We start from the raw sequence: 14,275 nt of genomic DNA on the forward strand, positions 1-14,275 counted from the left end.
AATATCTAATAGTTTGTATTCTTAATCCTTTTCACAATTTAATTAACATTCTCTGCTCTCAGTGGGGATACTGAGTCAACTCTGGGATTTCTCTCCATTTTATAAAACCTTCAACTCTGCTGAAATAGCAAAGCTAAGTATAATTAATATCTGAGGAATATACATTTAGCTCTGACATTCTCTGTTTGAAGGTCCCTTAGATCTGAGATACTCTATGTTCTGAGGTTCCTCTGAGTCCTGCCATTCTAAGTTCTAAAGTCTCTTCCAAAGCTGACATTCTCTGTTCGAAGGTTCCTCTTACTTCTGTCATTCTAAGTTCTAAGGTATTTTCCAGCACTGACATTCTTTGTTCTAAGGTTCTTTCTAACTCTGACGCTACATTCTCGGGTCCCTTCTGTGTTCTATGTTCTGAGGACCTCCCCGACTCTAATTTAAAGGCTCCTTTCAGCTTGGTTATCCTAGGCTCTATGATCTAAGGTCAATTCAGCTTTGACAGGCCGTGATTACAGAGAATATGACACAGATGGAGGTCAGTAGGAGCACGAGGCTGGGCCTCCAGGGGAAACACTAAGAGATCAGGCTCTTTTGCTTGCTAGGGGTGGGGGGAAAGCTGACAGCAGAAGAAAAGAGAGAAGAACATTGCATAAATGAGTCATTCTCCTTCCTTAGTCCTTGGGGAAAGCAGGGAAAGAGGGGGGTGGGAAAAGGGTAGGATGAGGAATCTGCAATAAAGAGAAAGCTATAGCCAGGAGCTGGCCCAACCCAGAGCACGGCCCACACAGCCAAGGGCGAGCCAATGAGACCTCACTAGGAAAAGAGTCATGGAAGGCTGGTGAGGGAGAGCCTGTTAGCTCCAGACTCACCCTGATCCCTGGTCCCATAGGAGTAAGGAGGAGGGCCAGGTCTGGAGTGAGAAAGACCATCTTCTGGAGTTCAAATCTGGCCTTAGACACTCACTAGCTATATGACCCTGGCCAAGTCACTTAACCCTGTTTGCCTCAGTTTCCTCATCTGCAAAATAAGGGAATTGGGCTGGAGACATCAAAGGTCCTTCCCAGGTCTGAGTCTATGTTTTTAGGATCCCATGAGGTTGCAGGGAGGCAAGGAGAAACTTCTGAATGATTAGAGTCATCCCAAATGGCGTCAGCTATATTGGGAAGTAGTGGGATTTTCCTCCCTGGAGGATTTCCCCCTCAGGGTCACACAGCCAGAAAGTGGTAAGTGTCTGAAGTCAAATTTAAATTCAGGTCCTCCTGACTCCAAGGCCGGTGCTCTATCCACTGCACCACCCAGTGCCCCCAGCAAAGACCTTTGACCACTTGTTTGTAATTCGGGCACCTTCTCTGAGTCTTACAATTAGCCTACAGAGTTGGAGTGACTTGTTTAATGTCATACAATCATTCTGTATGAGAGGAAAGACATTTTTAATCCTGATGCACAGAATTCAATCTGTTTGTGATTATTTTTGTGACTATCATATCCATACTGATATGCCCTTTTTAGTGGGCTAAGACAGAGATTGTTCCTCATTAAACAGTTGGGGAGACTGAGTCCCAGAAAAGGGACTTGGCCAAAGTGAGTCAGGACTAGAACCCATGTGTTGCTATAAACTTCTTTGTAACCCGAAAGCACCATACAAACTTTAAGACCAAGAGGATCAGAAGATTTAGGGTTGGGAGGGACCCTAGAGATCATCATCTATTCTAACTCCTAACTTTTATGCAGAAGGAAAAAGAGACCTGGAGATTAGAAGGAACACGCTCAAATTACTCAAAAGCAGAATCAGAGTCTGAGCTCAAGCCCTCTGATTCCAAATATCACATTAAACTACAGCTATGGCCTTCCTCTCACCCCCAACCTTGTTGTGGACACGGATCTCAGTCCCTCAAAGCTGCTTCTTCTGGAGAGTCACCGCCCACTATGAGAAGATCACTGTCCACTCAGATCAGCCCCTCTCCTTTCCCAGAACAGAAGCTGTTGGGGGGTGGGAGCAGTGTCAGGTCAAGGCCAGCAGCAACTGGTAGTAACTTTAACTCCTCCTTCCCCAAAGTGCTTTTTGCACAGAGCTGGATGTAGAAGAGGAGAGGCTACATCTCCCAAGGGGGAAGGAAAGGGCAGGGGATCTGGGACCCAGTCGGACGCTGGTTATATGTATAGACTTGGATTCAAAGCCCCCCTCAGATATTCACAAGTTGGGTGGCTCTGGGCAAGCTGCTTAGTTTCTCTGTGCCTCAGTTTTCTCATCTGTCAATAGAAAGGGTTGGATTCTAGGGTAACTAAGGTGCCTTTTAGCTTTATGGCTATGATCCTATGAAATTTGTGTTTCTTTTCAATCTCAGGTGAGACCCCACCTTTTATATGAAACCTTTTTCTGATCTCCCTAAATAGGCATAACTTCCCCCAAACTACCTTGTATTCATTTCTTATCCATACCATATATATATATATATATATATATATATATATATATATATATATATACATGTTGTCTTCCATCTAGCTTGAAGGAAGGAACTATTTCTTTTTTGACCTTTGCTTTTTTGGGGACAAGCATAGTGCCCAGCTTAATAAATGCTTATTTATTAATAGATGGTCCTTTCAGATGCTAACATTCCATGTTCTAAGATCCCTTATTGCTTTAAAATTCTATGTTCTTAGGGCTCTATTAGCTCCAACATTCTCTGTTCTAAGGTCCCTTCCAGTAGGGACATTTTGTGTCCTAGATAGCTCCTCTATGAGCCTCTGAGACATATTTGAGAAATGAGGCAGCTCCTCCCTTTCTCTGCTAGTCTAAGAGAGCCCCCCACACTCTGCCTTTTGACATAATCGGCATGTCAGATTACCCCCCTCCATTCTGACTTTTGAGTCCTAGCCAGAAACCCATTAACAGCAGCAGCATCTTCCCACTATATTCTCAGTTTTAAGAAGTTCTTCCCCACATAAAACTGAAATCAGTCTCTCTGTGACTTCTTCCCATTGCTCTTCTCTTAATTCTGCTCTCCAGGAAGTAAGCTTGCTTCCCCAAAATCGTCTTCAAAGACAAGAATTGTGCCTTCTCAAAGCCCTTAGGGCAAACATCAGTCTTGCTTCATTTTGGAACCACCCTATTCTCCCTGAGTGGGCTCCTCAGTCTGTCCAGCTCCTCCTATTCCCTCAACAGCATTTACCATCACTTCCCAAACCCTGTGCCATATCTTCTTAGCCTTTTTAGATCATTTCTCCCCATCCCCATGGTTCTCATCCAAATCCAGGATTCCTCCTCCCCCTCCCCCGCCCCATGTTCCATAGCAGCCCCATCCACATCCCCCAAAACAATCTTATTCTTACCACTGAGACTGAGTCTAAACTGTTTCTCCCGCCTTGAAAACTCTCATCATCTCTCTTCCCTGTTGTTTAAATGAAACTACTCTCTCTGAAGGCATCAATAATCTCTTTATTGTTAAATTTAACGTCCTTTTTCTCAATCCTGATCCTTACTCACTTCTTAGCAGCACTGAGCACTGTCGGGGCCTCTTTCCAGCTTTTCATGGCCTAGACTTGTTTCTCCTCCTAACTGTCCTATTGCCCCTTCTCAACCTCTTCTGCTGATTGTTCAACTACATCAAGCCTTACTAACTGTGACTATTCCCCAAGGTTCTGCCCTGATCCCCTTTCTCTTTTAACTCTATCATTTGGTGATCTCCTCATGGGTTCATTTATCATCTCTATGCAGCTAATTTCCAGATTAATAAAACCAGCCCTAGTCTCTCCTTAGTCATAAATTGTCAATTGTTTCTTGGGCATCTCAAACTGAATATCCCAAAGGCACTTGGTTCATCATATTCAGAGCAAAACTCATTATCTCCTTCCAGGGCACTACCATCCTCTGTGTACAGGGCCTCCCACCTTGACCATCCTTAGCTCCTTATTTGAACTGACATCATATATCTAAGAAAATTGTTCTATATTTCTATAATAATGATTCTTTCTATCTTCACAATATCTCTTATATATGTCCCCCTTTCTCCATCTCCATATCTATAATAATCATTCTACCTTCACATTACCTGTTGTACATGTTCCCCTTTCTCCATCTCTATAATAATTGTTCCTTCTACCTTCACAATATCTCTTGTATATGTCACCCTCTTCCCATTCATACACCAACAATCTTAGTTCAGGCACTCTCCTGGTTACCTCTCAATTTCTAACTGGTCTGCTTGCCTCACGACTTTCCTCTTTCCAATATATAAACATGACATCTTCCCCCTCTCCCTCCAATCAACTCTAGTGGTTCCCAATTGCCTCCAGGATCAATAAGAAAATCTTTTTGGCTTATGAAGCCTTCAATAGACTAGTAGTCCCTTCCCACTTTTCCAGTCTTCTTACACATTATCCTGTCTGTTGCCCCAAATGGACACTTCAAGCCAATGACACTGGTCTCCATCACACAGGACACTTCATCTCTATGCTCCAAGGTTTTAATTGGTTGCCCCCCATGCCTGTGATACTCCCCCTCCTCATTTCCACTTCCAGGATTGGCTTACTCCAAGTCTCAGCTAAATCCCCACCTTCTATAAGAGGCTTTTCTCAATTCTCCTTAATGCTTGTGCTTTCTTTCTATTGATTATACAGATGTGTATTTTTGGATGTTGTCTCCCCCATTAGACTTTAAGCTCCTTGACGTCAGAGACCTTCTTCTGCCTTTCTTCCTTTTTTTTTTTTTTTTTTTTTTTTTTTTGCTGAGGCAATTGTGGTTAGGTGACTTGCCTAGGGTCACACAGATAGGCAGTGTTAAGTGTCTGAGACCAGATTTGAACTCAGGTCCTCCAGACTTCAGGGCCGGTGCACTATGCACTGCACCACCTAGCTGTCCCCTTTTGCCTTTCTTCATAGACTACAACTTAGCACAATGCTTGGCACATAATGAGTGCTTGATAAATACTTGTCAATTGACTGGCCAAATCTCATCTAGTGCTCAAACTTTTCTTGTCTCCTCCAGAATGCCCTTCTTCAGTAGCCTGGTTCAAACTAATCTCTCCTTCTAATGAGTTCCTCTAGGCCTCAGAATCAGAATCAGAGAATTTCATAGGTGAAATGGTCTTGGGATGCCATCTTGTCCAACCTAGAACCAATATATCTGACCAATAGTCGCCTGAGCCTCTGCTTGGAGAATTCCAATGACAGTGAACCCAAGCCTTCTGAGGTATTCCACTGTACTTTGGGATGGTTCTCATTTGTTAGGATATTTTTTCCAGATATTAAGCCTAAATTTGCCTGCCACTTTCACATATAATTCCTGGTTCTGCCCTTTGAAGCCAAGTGGAACAAATCTAATCCCCTTTTCTCATGACAACCCTACAAAGACCTGAAGACAGCTTAGCAGCTTCTATTAAGTCTTCTACAGACTAAACCTTTTCAATTCCTTCAACTTTATGATCTTTATGGTCTGACTCTCCATATCTTAACATTTCATTCTATTCTGTTTTATATGAATATTTCTTCAGTGTCATGCCTTATTGCCTAGGCCCAGGGGTCCTCAAACTACGGCCTGCGGGCAAGATGCGGCAGCTGAGGATGATTATCCCCCTCACCCAGGCCTATGAAGTTTCTTTATTTAAAGGCCCACAAAACGAAGTTTTTTGTTTTTACTATAGTCTGGCCCTCCAACAGTCTGAGGGACAGTGAACTGGCCCCCTATTTAAAAAGTTTGAGGACCCTTGTGTGAGCTCCCTTAGGACAGGACTTCTAGATAATCTTTCACCTTTTCCCCTTGCCCGACCACTCCTTCCCTCCTTCTCCTCAGACTTCAGACCGTGAGCTCCCAGGACCAAGGGCCTGGATCTCTTCTTCTTTCTGCCTTCCTCACATCAAAGCCAAGCTCCATCACACAGAGAATAGTCATGACACAGGTACATCATAATAAGGTCTCCAAAGTGCTTCACACAAGTTACCTCATTTGATCCTCACACCATTCTTGGGAATTAGGTGCTTTCACAATCTCCATATTAAGATTTCTCAGAGACTCAGAGAAATGAAATGACTTGTTGAGGTTCACATAGTAAGAATCTGAGGTAAGAGGGCAAAAGTAAGATTCCATCCACTATGTCAGTCTGCCTACTGCAAATGAATGAGGAAGACCCTTGAGTTCCCAGAGAGAAGGGAGTTACATTGTTGATGGTGATGGTACTAGTGGTGAATCCTTCCCTGATAATTTATTTCCCCTTCTGTGTTTTACGAAAGTTCACTTGAATAATTAATAGTATATCTCTTTCTACTCTGTAAAGCACTGCATCACCCTTTACTTCATTTAGTCCTCACAACCGAAATATGATTGATACCCAATGCAAGTGAAGAAACAGGTACAAAGAAAGTGATGACCTGCCTGCCATCACACAGCTGGCAAGTGCCAACATTGGGCTCAAACCAAGGTCTCCTGTCCTCCTTCCACTCCTGTACAAGGTTTCCCTTTCATAAAATCATGCCCATTTGACAGATAAAGAAACTTGAGTCTACAGAAGTTAAGACAACAGAAGCATAATCTCTGTCAGATTGCTTACTATCTTGGGGGGGAGAAAGAAAAAAAATTGGAACTCAAAATCTTACAAACTATCTTTACATATAATTGGAAAAATAAAATACTATTAAAAAATTTTAAAGCATCTTGACTGTGAGTCCTGTGGGGAACAGAACAGAGGTGAGCAGCCCTACAAGGTGAGATATGTGATATCACTAGCAGATTCCGAAGCACCAAGGTGAGTTAGCCCTCCACACATGGGTCTGGTCACCTCATATCCTTTCTGTGCATTCTTTCCTTTGGGAAACAGGACCAGTATCTTCCTTTCATGTTCCTATTACATTTAAAGCTGTTTGTATTTCCAAGGAAAAGATATTTTCTTTTCAGAATCCAGGTGTCTTGACTTCTAGGCCTAGTGCCCTTTTTTTCACATTCTAATATCCTACTTTCATGGGTCACTGGGTGACATCGGTCAATTCAAGTCAATTCACAAAGACTCATCTTTCTGAATTCAAATCCAGCTTCAAATATTTCCTAGCTGTATCATCCTGGCAAGTCACTTAACTCTGTTTGCCTCAGTTTCCTCATCTGCAAAATGAGCCGGAGAAGGAAAGGACAAACCACTCCATATCTTTACTAAGAAAACTCCAAATGGGATCAGGAAGAGTAGAACATGACAACTCAACAACAACTGCTTCATTATCGCTAAAAAGAGATCTCTGAGGTCCGTTCTGTCTCCATTTATGATAGATTTCTGAAGCTATGAGGATCAGAGTAGGAGACAACAGTTAGAGCAGGATGTCTGGAACAGAAAGTACATGGAGAGAAGCTGAATGAGATAAGGGTAGAAAGGTGGTGGTAAATTGTAGAAGCCCTTGAGTTCCAGGCTGTGAAGTTTTGGATTAAACCTCTTCCCCAATCTGAGCCTCAGTTTCTTTCTCTGTCAAAAGGGGATAATGCTTCCTGCCTTGTCTCCCTTCCAAAGTTATTGTGAGGACCAGTGAGATAACCGTGAAAAGTGCTCTGGAAATGATAAAGCCCTATGGATATGTTAAGTAAAGCAAAACCTCTCCCAAAAATAATTCTCAGCTGCTCTGAAGTCCCCCAGTCCCCTCTAGCCCAGCCCTTGGAGAACTTCTGTTTCCCTTTCTCACTCCCACCCACCCCCACTCCCAGAACCAGATCCTCCCTGACAATGATACCAGGCTCCATAGGCTTTGCCTGAGAGATTTCTCCAAGGCAGGGGGACAAGTGGACAATGGGGAGAATCTCCCCCAGCCTGGGGCCTCCCTGATGGGCCTGGGGCCCAAGAGGAGGGCGGGGGGAGGGGGGGAGGAGGTCATACAGTCACTAATGCCTGGGAAAATAAGGCAGTTCTAGGAAGGAACAGAGCTATCCGGGCTTCCCTTCCCCCCTTCACCAAACCAGCTCCCTCCAGGGTGGCAGGGGAAGGGAGGGAGTCAGGGAAGTTGGCACAGGAAGAGATCAAATGAGTCCCTGGGTCAAGATCTCCAGGCTAGGCTTTTATACTCCTCAAGCACAACCCAGCCAGGGACAAAACCACAAATAGCCTTGGCTGAGTCCTGAGTCTGGTGCTCTGAGCCCAGTCCTGAGCCTCGGGTCCAGCCCAGAGAGCCCACATCCCAGAGGCTAACCTAGACCCCAAGCCTGGAATCTGGGTCTCCTTCAGAAAAAGGGAGAAGAGGGGGATCCCTTTTACTTGAGGCATCAGGAAAGGCTTTCTGGAGGCGGCGGCAGCTGAACTGAGCTAGGAAGAGAAGCTTTTGAACAGCAAGACCATATATAGAGGCAGGAGGCTGGGAGAATCTTTCCCAGGTATGGGTGTTGACACAGGAACAGAGATAGGAGAAGGCAGCATGGTATGGCCCACGTCCTGCCATCATAGACCATAGGGCCTAAATCCTGGAGTTGGGATATGAGCCAAGTGCAAGTCCAGGTCCTGAGCCCAGAGCCCAATCAATGAACCCAAAGCATCACAATATCATGGGATTTGGGGGCAGGAAGGGACTTTGGAGATCATCTAGTCTAGGGTTTCTTAACCCTTTTGGGGGGACCTATACTCCTTTCTTTAAGTCTGGGAAAATATCTAGATCTCTTCTCAGAATCATGTTTCTACTTTATTTTTATTTGGGGGTAGGCAATTGGGTTTATGTGACTTGACCAGGGTCACACAGCTAGTAAGAGTCTGAGACTGGATTTGCCATCAACTCCTCCAAAAGCAGGTTTTTAAATGTATCAAATAAAATACATTAGGATGACAAAAGAGACCAGTTATACTGAAATACCGTTATCAAGATATGAAAATCAAGAACCTCAGGGAAGGAATGCTAGCTCCCAGCTGAAGAGACTCATCTTAGAAAGGAAGATGCTGAGAACCAGACAGAGTGACTTGTCCAGCAGGGCTGGGATTTCCTTCGGAATCCTCAGACTCCAAACCCAGTTTTCTTTCCACGGGCCCAGGAACCAGTGACCCCAGGGCTCCATGGCTGTCTGCCTTGGCTTTGGCTAAAGAGGAGAAGATGTGACAGGCTAGATTATGACTCGATGATGAGGTCTGGGCAATGGGCCTCTTTCAAGAATGACACTCATTCCCCTGGTACAGGGACTCCAATGGAAAGAAGAGATATTAATTCTTTGAGATAAGTCTTTCTGAATAAATGAGACATTTAATAGCACAGAAGAACCATTGGCAAATAGATCTTATTCTCTTCTTAAAAGGGTATTCCTTTATAAATGGATAAGGATCCTTTGTAATTAGCATCTATACACTGGATATCCCAAAACAATGAATTGAACGGCGTTCCCATCCATGATGTTTAGCTTCAGTGACTTCTCCCTCTCTTTCCCCCCCCCCCCCGCCCCGTGACCCTACCTCTCAAATTCCCTCAATACTCACCACTTGGGGTTTGCTCTGGCTCTGCCTCCTTTCGGTGGGAATCGGCTCTTCGGGGGGCCGCGCCGCCTCAGGTGGTTTGGCTTCTGAGGAGGTTGGGGTGGCTGGAGTGGACTGGGACACGTCCGTGGGCCCGCCAGCCGGGGCCTCGCTGGTGCGGAGGGTCAGCATGTACTGCTTGGTCACATCCTCCAGGGAGGGCACCTGCAGGGCCGGATAGACCTTATTTGCGGATCCCGAGGTCTCGGTGCCTGTGGCTATTGGCTCGGGGGCCTCGATGGGGATGAAGGCAGCTGGCTCGCTGGCGTGTCGAACATGGCGAGAGCCGGGCTGGGCCCTCCCCAGCGGAGCTGTGTCCTCCTCTTTTCGGAGCTCCTGATGACTGCTCCGGGCGGGCCGTTTCTTGGAGCTCCGACGGGCAAGCCGCGGGGACAACACATCAGCTAGCTTGGGGTCAAGGTGGAAATCTAGAGGGGCAGTGGCTGACAGGGTCTTGGGCAGAACTCTCTCAGATTGAGCCCTGGTCTTTCCTGGTTCATCTGACTGATGTTCCAGGAGGATGGGCTCGCTGCTGGCCGGGGGGAGGGCTGCCTCCAGGATAGGCTCCCCACCGGGGCCCTCAAACCCGGGGCTGGCCTGCTCCCCACGCCGGCTGGGGTCACTCAGTGACTTCTTCTTGGCTGCTCTACCGTGGACTCGCTCGTCGACCGCCCGGCCCAGGGCACCTGGCTGGTGGACCACACTCTGGATCACCTCCTGGAAGTCCTTCCCGCCATCGCTGCCAATGGAGGAGTCACTGGCCCCAGCAGCCCCACAATCTGCCAAGGCCACGGCTGATGCTGGGGGAAGCCCTGCCTTTGGGCCCAGGGAGCCCAGCAAGTTGCTGTCAACAGAGAAGCCTGAGGACTCCTCCAGTGGGGTAGGCCGCCGGTGGTGAGGCATCGGGTCACTCAGGGAGCGGTAGGCCTCACTAGCATCTCCATTGCTGAGGTCTGTCCCGCCAGGGCCGAGGGGGGGGGCCTTCCGGCGCCGACGAAGGGCACCCGGGGTCCCCGGGGCATCGAGGGGGCCGGTGGGGGAGGCCCAGCCTCCTTCTGCTGGAGGGCCACTGGGATTCATCCGGGATGAGGAGAGGGGGAACTCACCCGACTTCCACTCTGAGAGAGGCCCTAGGCCCCTGTAGGCAATACTAGCTGGTTCAGGTTCTGTCACAATGCCCTCGTCAGTCAGACTGGATTCATGGCCTGACAGCTCCTCCAGGGATCTCCGGCAGGGAGAACTTGTGGGCAGGTGCAGGGCAGGGGGGGATCCTCCCTCATCCCGCCGGGCCCCCATCTGGCTAATCTTTTCAAATACTTGCTGAGCTTCCTGCACATATTGATCCTGTACGACCTCAGGGAGCCCTTCTTCCTCCTCCTCCTCCTCGGCCCTCCGTCGTGCAAGGAGCAGTTCCGAGGAGCTGGGCTTCAGTGCCCCTGTCCGGGAGAGCCTTCGAGGGGACGGTCCTTCTGAGCAGGAGAAGGATTTTGCCCGGCGCAATGTGGCTGTGAGGTCCTTGAGGGTTGGGCGAGTGCCCAGGGCCTGCCTGCCAGGGGCAAGCAGGGATCCCTGGTGCCCAGTCAGCTCAGTGTCCTCAGTGGCATCGCCACAGCTCTGTGGCGTTCCATCCTGATCCCCGGGTCGTCGGCCACTCCGACGGACCTTCAGCTCAGAGAGGTCAGAACGCAGGAAACTAAGCAGGGTCAGTGTCTCGCTGGCAATGTCTGGGTTTGACAGGGACTTCCGCTGCCGGCTTTTCTCCAGCTCCATGGCCTTATAGCTGGGCTCCACAGCCTCATTGGGTCTGTCCCTCTGTCCCTTGCCCGTACACACCAGCGGCTTTGGCCTGGCATGTGCCTGAGGCCGGAGGAAACCATCCCCCGTCCCAAAGCTAGGTGATCGATACAAGCCCCAGCTTCCCCTTCCAGTCCAAAGATCCTCCTCCCTCAGCTTCTCTGTGCTTGAGTGACGGCCAAGGCTGGCCACATAGGGTGGAAAGCTCACCTTGGCCACCCGAGAGACCATGGGGAAGGTGCTCCCAAAACTCTCCGGCAGGCCCCTGCTGAGCTGCCTGAGGCCTTCCTGTGACCCTCGGGCAGACTGGAGGCCCTCTGTTCCACATCCTGGCCCCTGGGAGTTCAGGCCCTGATCTTCAGGGATCTGCTCAGGGGAGTCCATCCTGCCTGGTTTTAACCCATCATTGTCCAGATCCCACCCCCCTGCAGAGGCCTCTTTCCTGTAGGAGGAAGCCTGAAGAATACCTTCTTCCTTCAAACCATCTCCTTCGCTGCCAGAACCTCCGGAGGGCTGGGCCCCCGGGCTAGGGGCAGCACAGATCCCCGGGGCCCCGGCCTGCTCTTCCTCCTCGCTGGAGCTCTCTCCTCTGCTCAGGCTGCGGCTGACAGGATAGAAGGCAGTGGCAGGAGAGGAGGAGGAGGAGCAGACAGAGGCCTGGGGGCCGGCGTGTGGTTGGCAGTAACTATGCCAAGAATGTGAACTATCCGCCTGCTGCTGCCTCCTCCCCTCGGCCTGGGCCCGGGGCAGGGGGGACCGAAGGCCAGAGAGGGGGAAGCAGGTCCTGGGGGGAGGTGGAGGCGGCTGCTGGCGGCCAGGGGGCTCCTCTGGGCTCTGAGCCCCGTCGTCTCGCGTGGGGGAAGCAGAGGCCGGGCTGGACGACCAAAGGCCATCGGGGCTTGGCCGTCTGAAGCTCTGGCCTCCGAAAAGTTTGCGCATCTCCGTGACGCTGGGCCAGTGGCCCGTGGGCTCCGACCCGGGCCCGCCCCCACCGACTCCGGCTCCCGCTCCAGCTCCTTCTTCGGCCGAGAACTGTCCCCTGCGGAACTCCGACGGCGCCCCCTCCCGGCCTCGAATCCAGTGGGCCTCCTCTTCATTGGGGGAGCCCGTCCCGGGGAACAGGCTCTGACTGTGGCTTCTACTCCTGCTCCGCGACCCTCCGCCGGCGCAGTCGAAGCGCTGGGACAACTGCCGGACCGACGGCGAGAGGCTGCGCAGGGGCCTCGGGGAGGACGTCGCCGCAGCTCCGGTGCTTCCCGACGCCAGCTTGGAGACGCGTCGGGAAGCCGCCAGGGTGGTGGTGCCCGGAGCCCGTCGCCGGAGGCCCGGGGACGAGGAGGGGGTCTCCTCCGCGCAGTCCGCCCTGTCGCAGCCGGGACCGCCGCTCCAGCGTTCCAGCCGTTTGAACGAGATGCTCCGGTAGAGCGGGGGTGGGGGCGGCCCGTCGGTCATGGCTCAGCCCGGGAGGGCACCGGGAAGACTGGGCTGGGGGGTGAGGATTGGGGCTTTTTGGTCCTTCCGAAAGGAGAAGGTGGTGATCCTTTGGAAGGGCTAAGGAGGAGACAGACGTCTCAGCTAGTCATGGCAGCCCTTTCCCCCCTCCGCAGGAGGCCAACCCCTGTCTGACTCCCAACCCCAGTCCCTACAGGGTTTGGAGTCCCCGCAGGAGCGGGTCCATGTACTATTCTGCGGAGGGAGGAAGGTTCGGGAGCTCAAGGTGGGGGTGGGAAGGCTGAGAGCTTGGATGGGGAGAGATGAATGAGTGCGGGGAGGGGAGTGTGGAAGAGAGCTGAGGGGATGGGTGAGAGCTGGAGGAGATGGACAAGAGCTGGGGATGAGAGAGAGATGGAGGATGGATTGGGGGGGTGGATGGGAGGAGTGTATGAAAACTGGGGAGAATGGATTAGAGGGGGGACGGAGCTGAGGAGAGACGGATGGGATGAGGGGAGAAGGAGGGGAGGGAGGGGAACTGAGAAGGAGGGAAAGAGGGCGCAGGGGAGAGAGGAGGGAGGAACTTGGGAAAGAGGGAAGGAGAGCAAGGCCCTTGAGCGAGCAAGAGAGCTAACGAGCAACTAACTTTTCCCCCGGCTCAAGTTTTCACGTCCGCTCGCAGCCGGGAAAGCGGCGGTGCTGGAAGCTCCATAGTCCGGGCCGGGCCCCCGGTGCGCCTCAGCCCCAGCCCCAGCTCCGGCCCCTGCCCGGGTCCACCGTCTCAGTCTCAGCCCACCTTTGCCCGCCCGGGCATCGCCCGGGGAGGGGCCCGGGCCCCCCGCCCCCTGGCCCTTTAGGGCTGAAAGGGAGCCGGGGAGAATCCTTTTCCTCTGGCTTCCCCCCTTCTCACGCCGTTTCCCCCGCTTGCTTGGTCCCTCCTCCTCCTTCTCTCCCTCTCTCTTTTGTTGCCTGCAAATAAACTTTGCTGGGAGGAGGAAGGGAGGGAGGGAAAGGGGAGGCAGAAAGGGAGGGAATGGGCTGGAGAGAGGGCGGGGCCTAGGAGAGGAGGGGCCACTCTACTTTAGGTCTCAGGCTGGGCTGGGACCCCCAGTGACTAAATGTACTGGACTTAGAGAGCACCCGGGGAGGCGGAGGAGGGGCGGTTTCAGGCCTGGAGGCTGGAGAGTCGAGGGTGGAGGAGTAGGGCTGACCTAGCTTCTCCGGCCCCGCCCCCACTCCTCCCTGGTGCCCAGGCTGGGGGGGCGGAGTTGGGGTGGCACCGCAGCCCTGCCCCTCCCCTCTTCTTCCCTCTCCTCTCGGGCTGGACTGGGAGATGCAAAGGGGAAAAGGAGCCAAAGAGGGGCGCGCCTTCCTAACCTTCTAGCTCCCATCTCTTTTCCTCTTCCTTCCACTCTTCCCTCCTTCTCCTTTCCTTCCTCCCTTCTCTTTGTACTCTTCTCTTTTTCTCTTCTCCTCTTTCCATTTTCTCATGCTTCCTTCCGAGCTTTTCTTTTTTTTTTCTTCTTCCCTTCTTCCTTTTCCTTTTTCCCCTCCTCCTCCTCCTCCTTCCTTCTTCATTCTTTCCCTTTCCCATCCTCTTC

General features: G+C 50.9%; 1 protein-coding gene across 2 annotated transcripts in view; it reads right to left on the reverse strand.

Annotated features, from left to right (window-relative positions):
- The window catches only part of ARHGEF17 (Rho guanine nucleotide exchange factor 17), a 145,882-nt gene extending 132,676 nt beyond the window's left edge, over positions 1-13,206 (reverse strand). For both annotated transcript variants that reach the window (XM_031961463.1, XM_031961462.1), the window contains exon 1: positions 9,414-13,206. In XM_031961463.1, coding sequence (XP_031817323.1) covers positions 9,414-12,695 — 3,282 coding nt within the window. In that variant the 5' untranslated portion in view covers positions 12,696-13,206. The remainder of the gene's footprint in view (positions 1-9,413) is intronic.
- Positions 13,207-14,275: the final 1,069 nt, after the last annotated feature.

The sequence above is a fragment of the Sarcophilus harrisii genome, chromosome 3 (genome assembly GCF_902635505.1).
Source record: "Sarcophilus harrisii chromosome 3, mSarHar1.11, whole genome shotgun sequence".
NCBI lineage: Eukaryota > Metazoa > Chordata > Mammalia > Dasyuromorphia > Dasyuridae > Sarcophilus > Sarcophilus harrisii.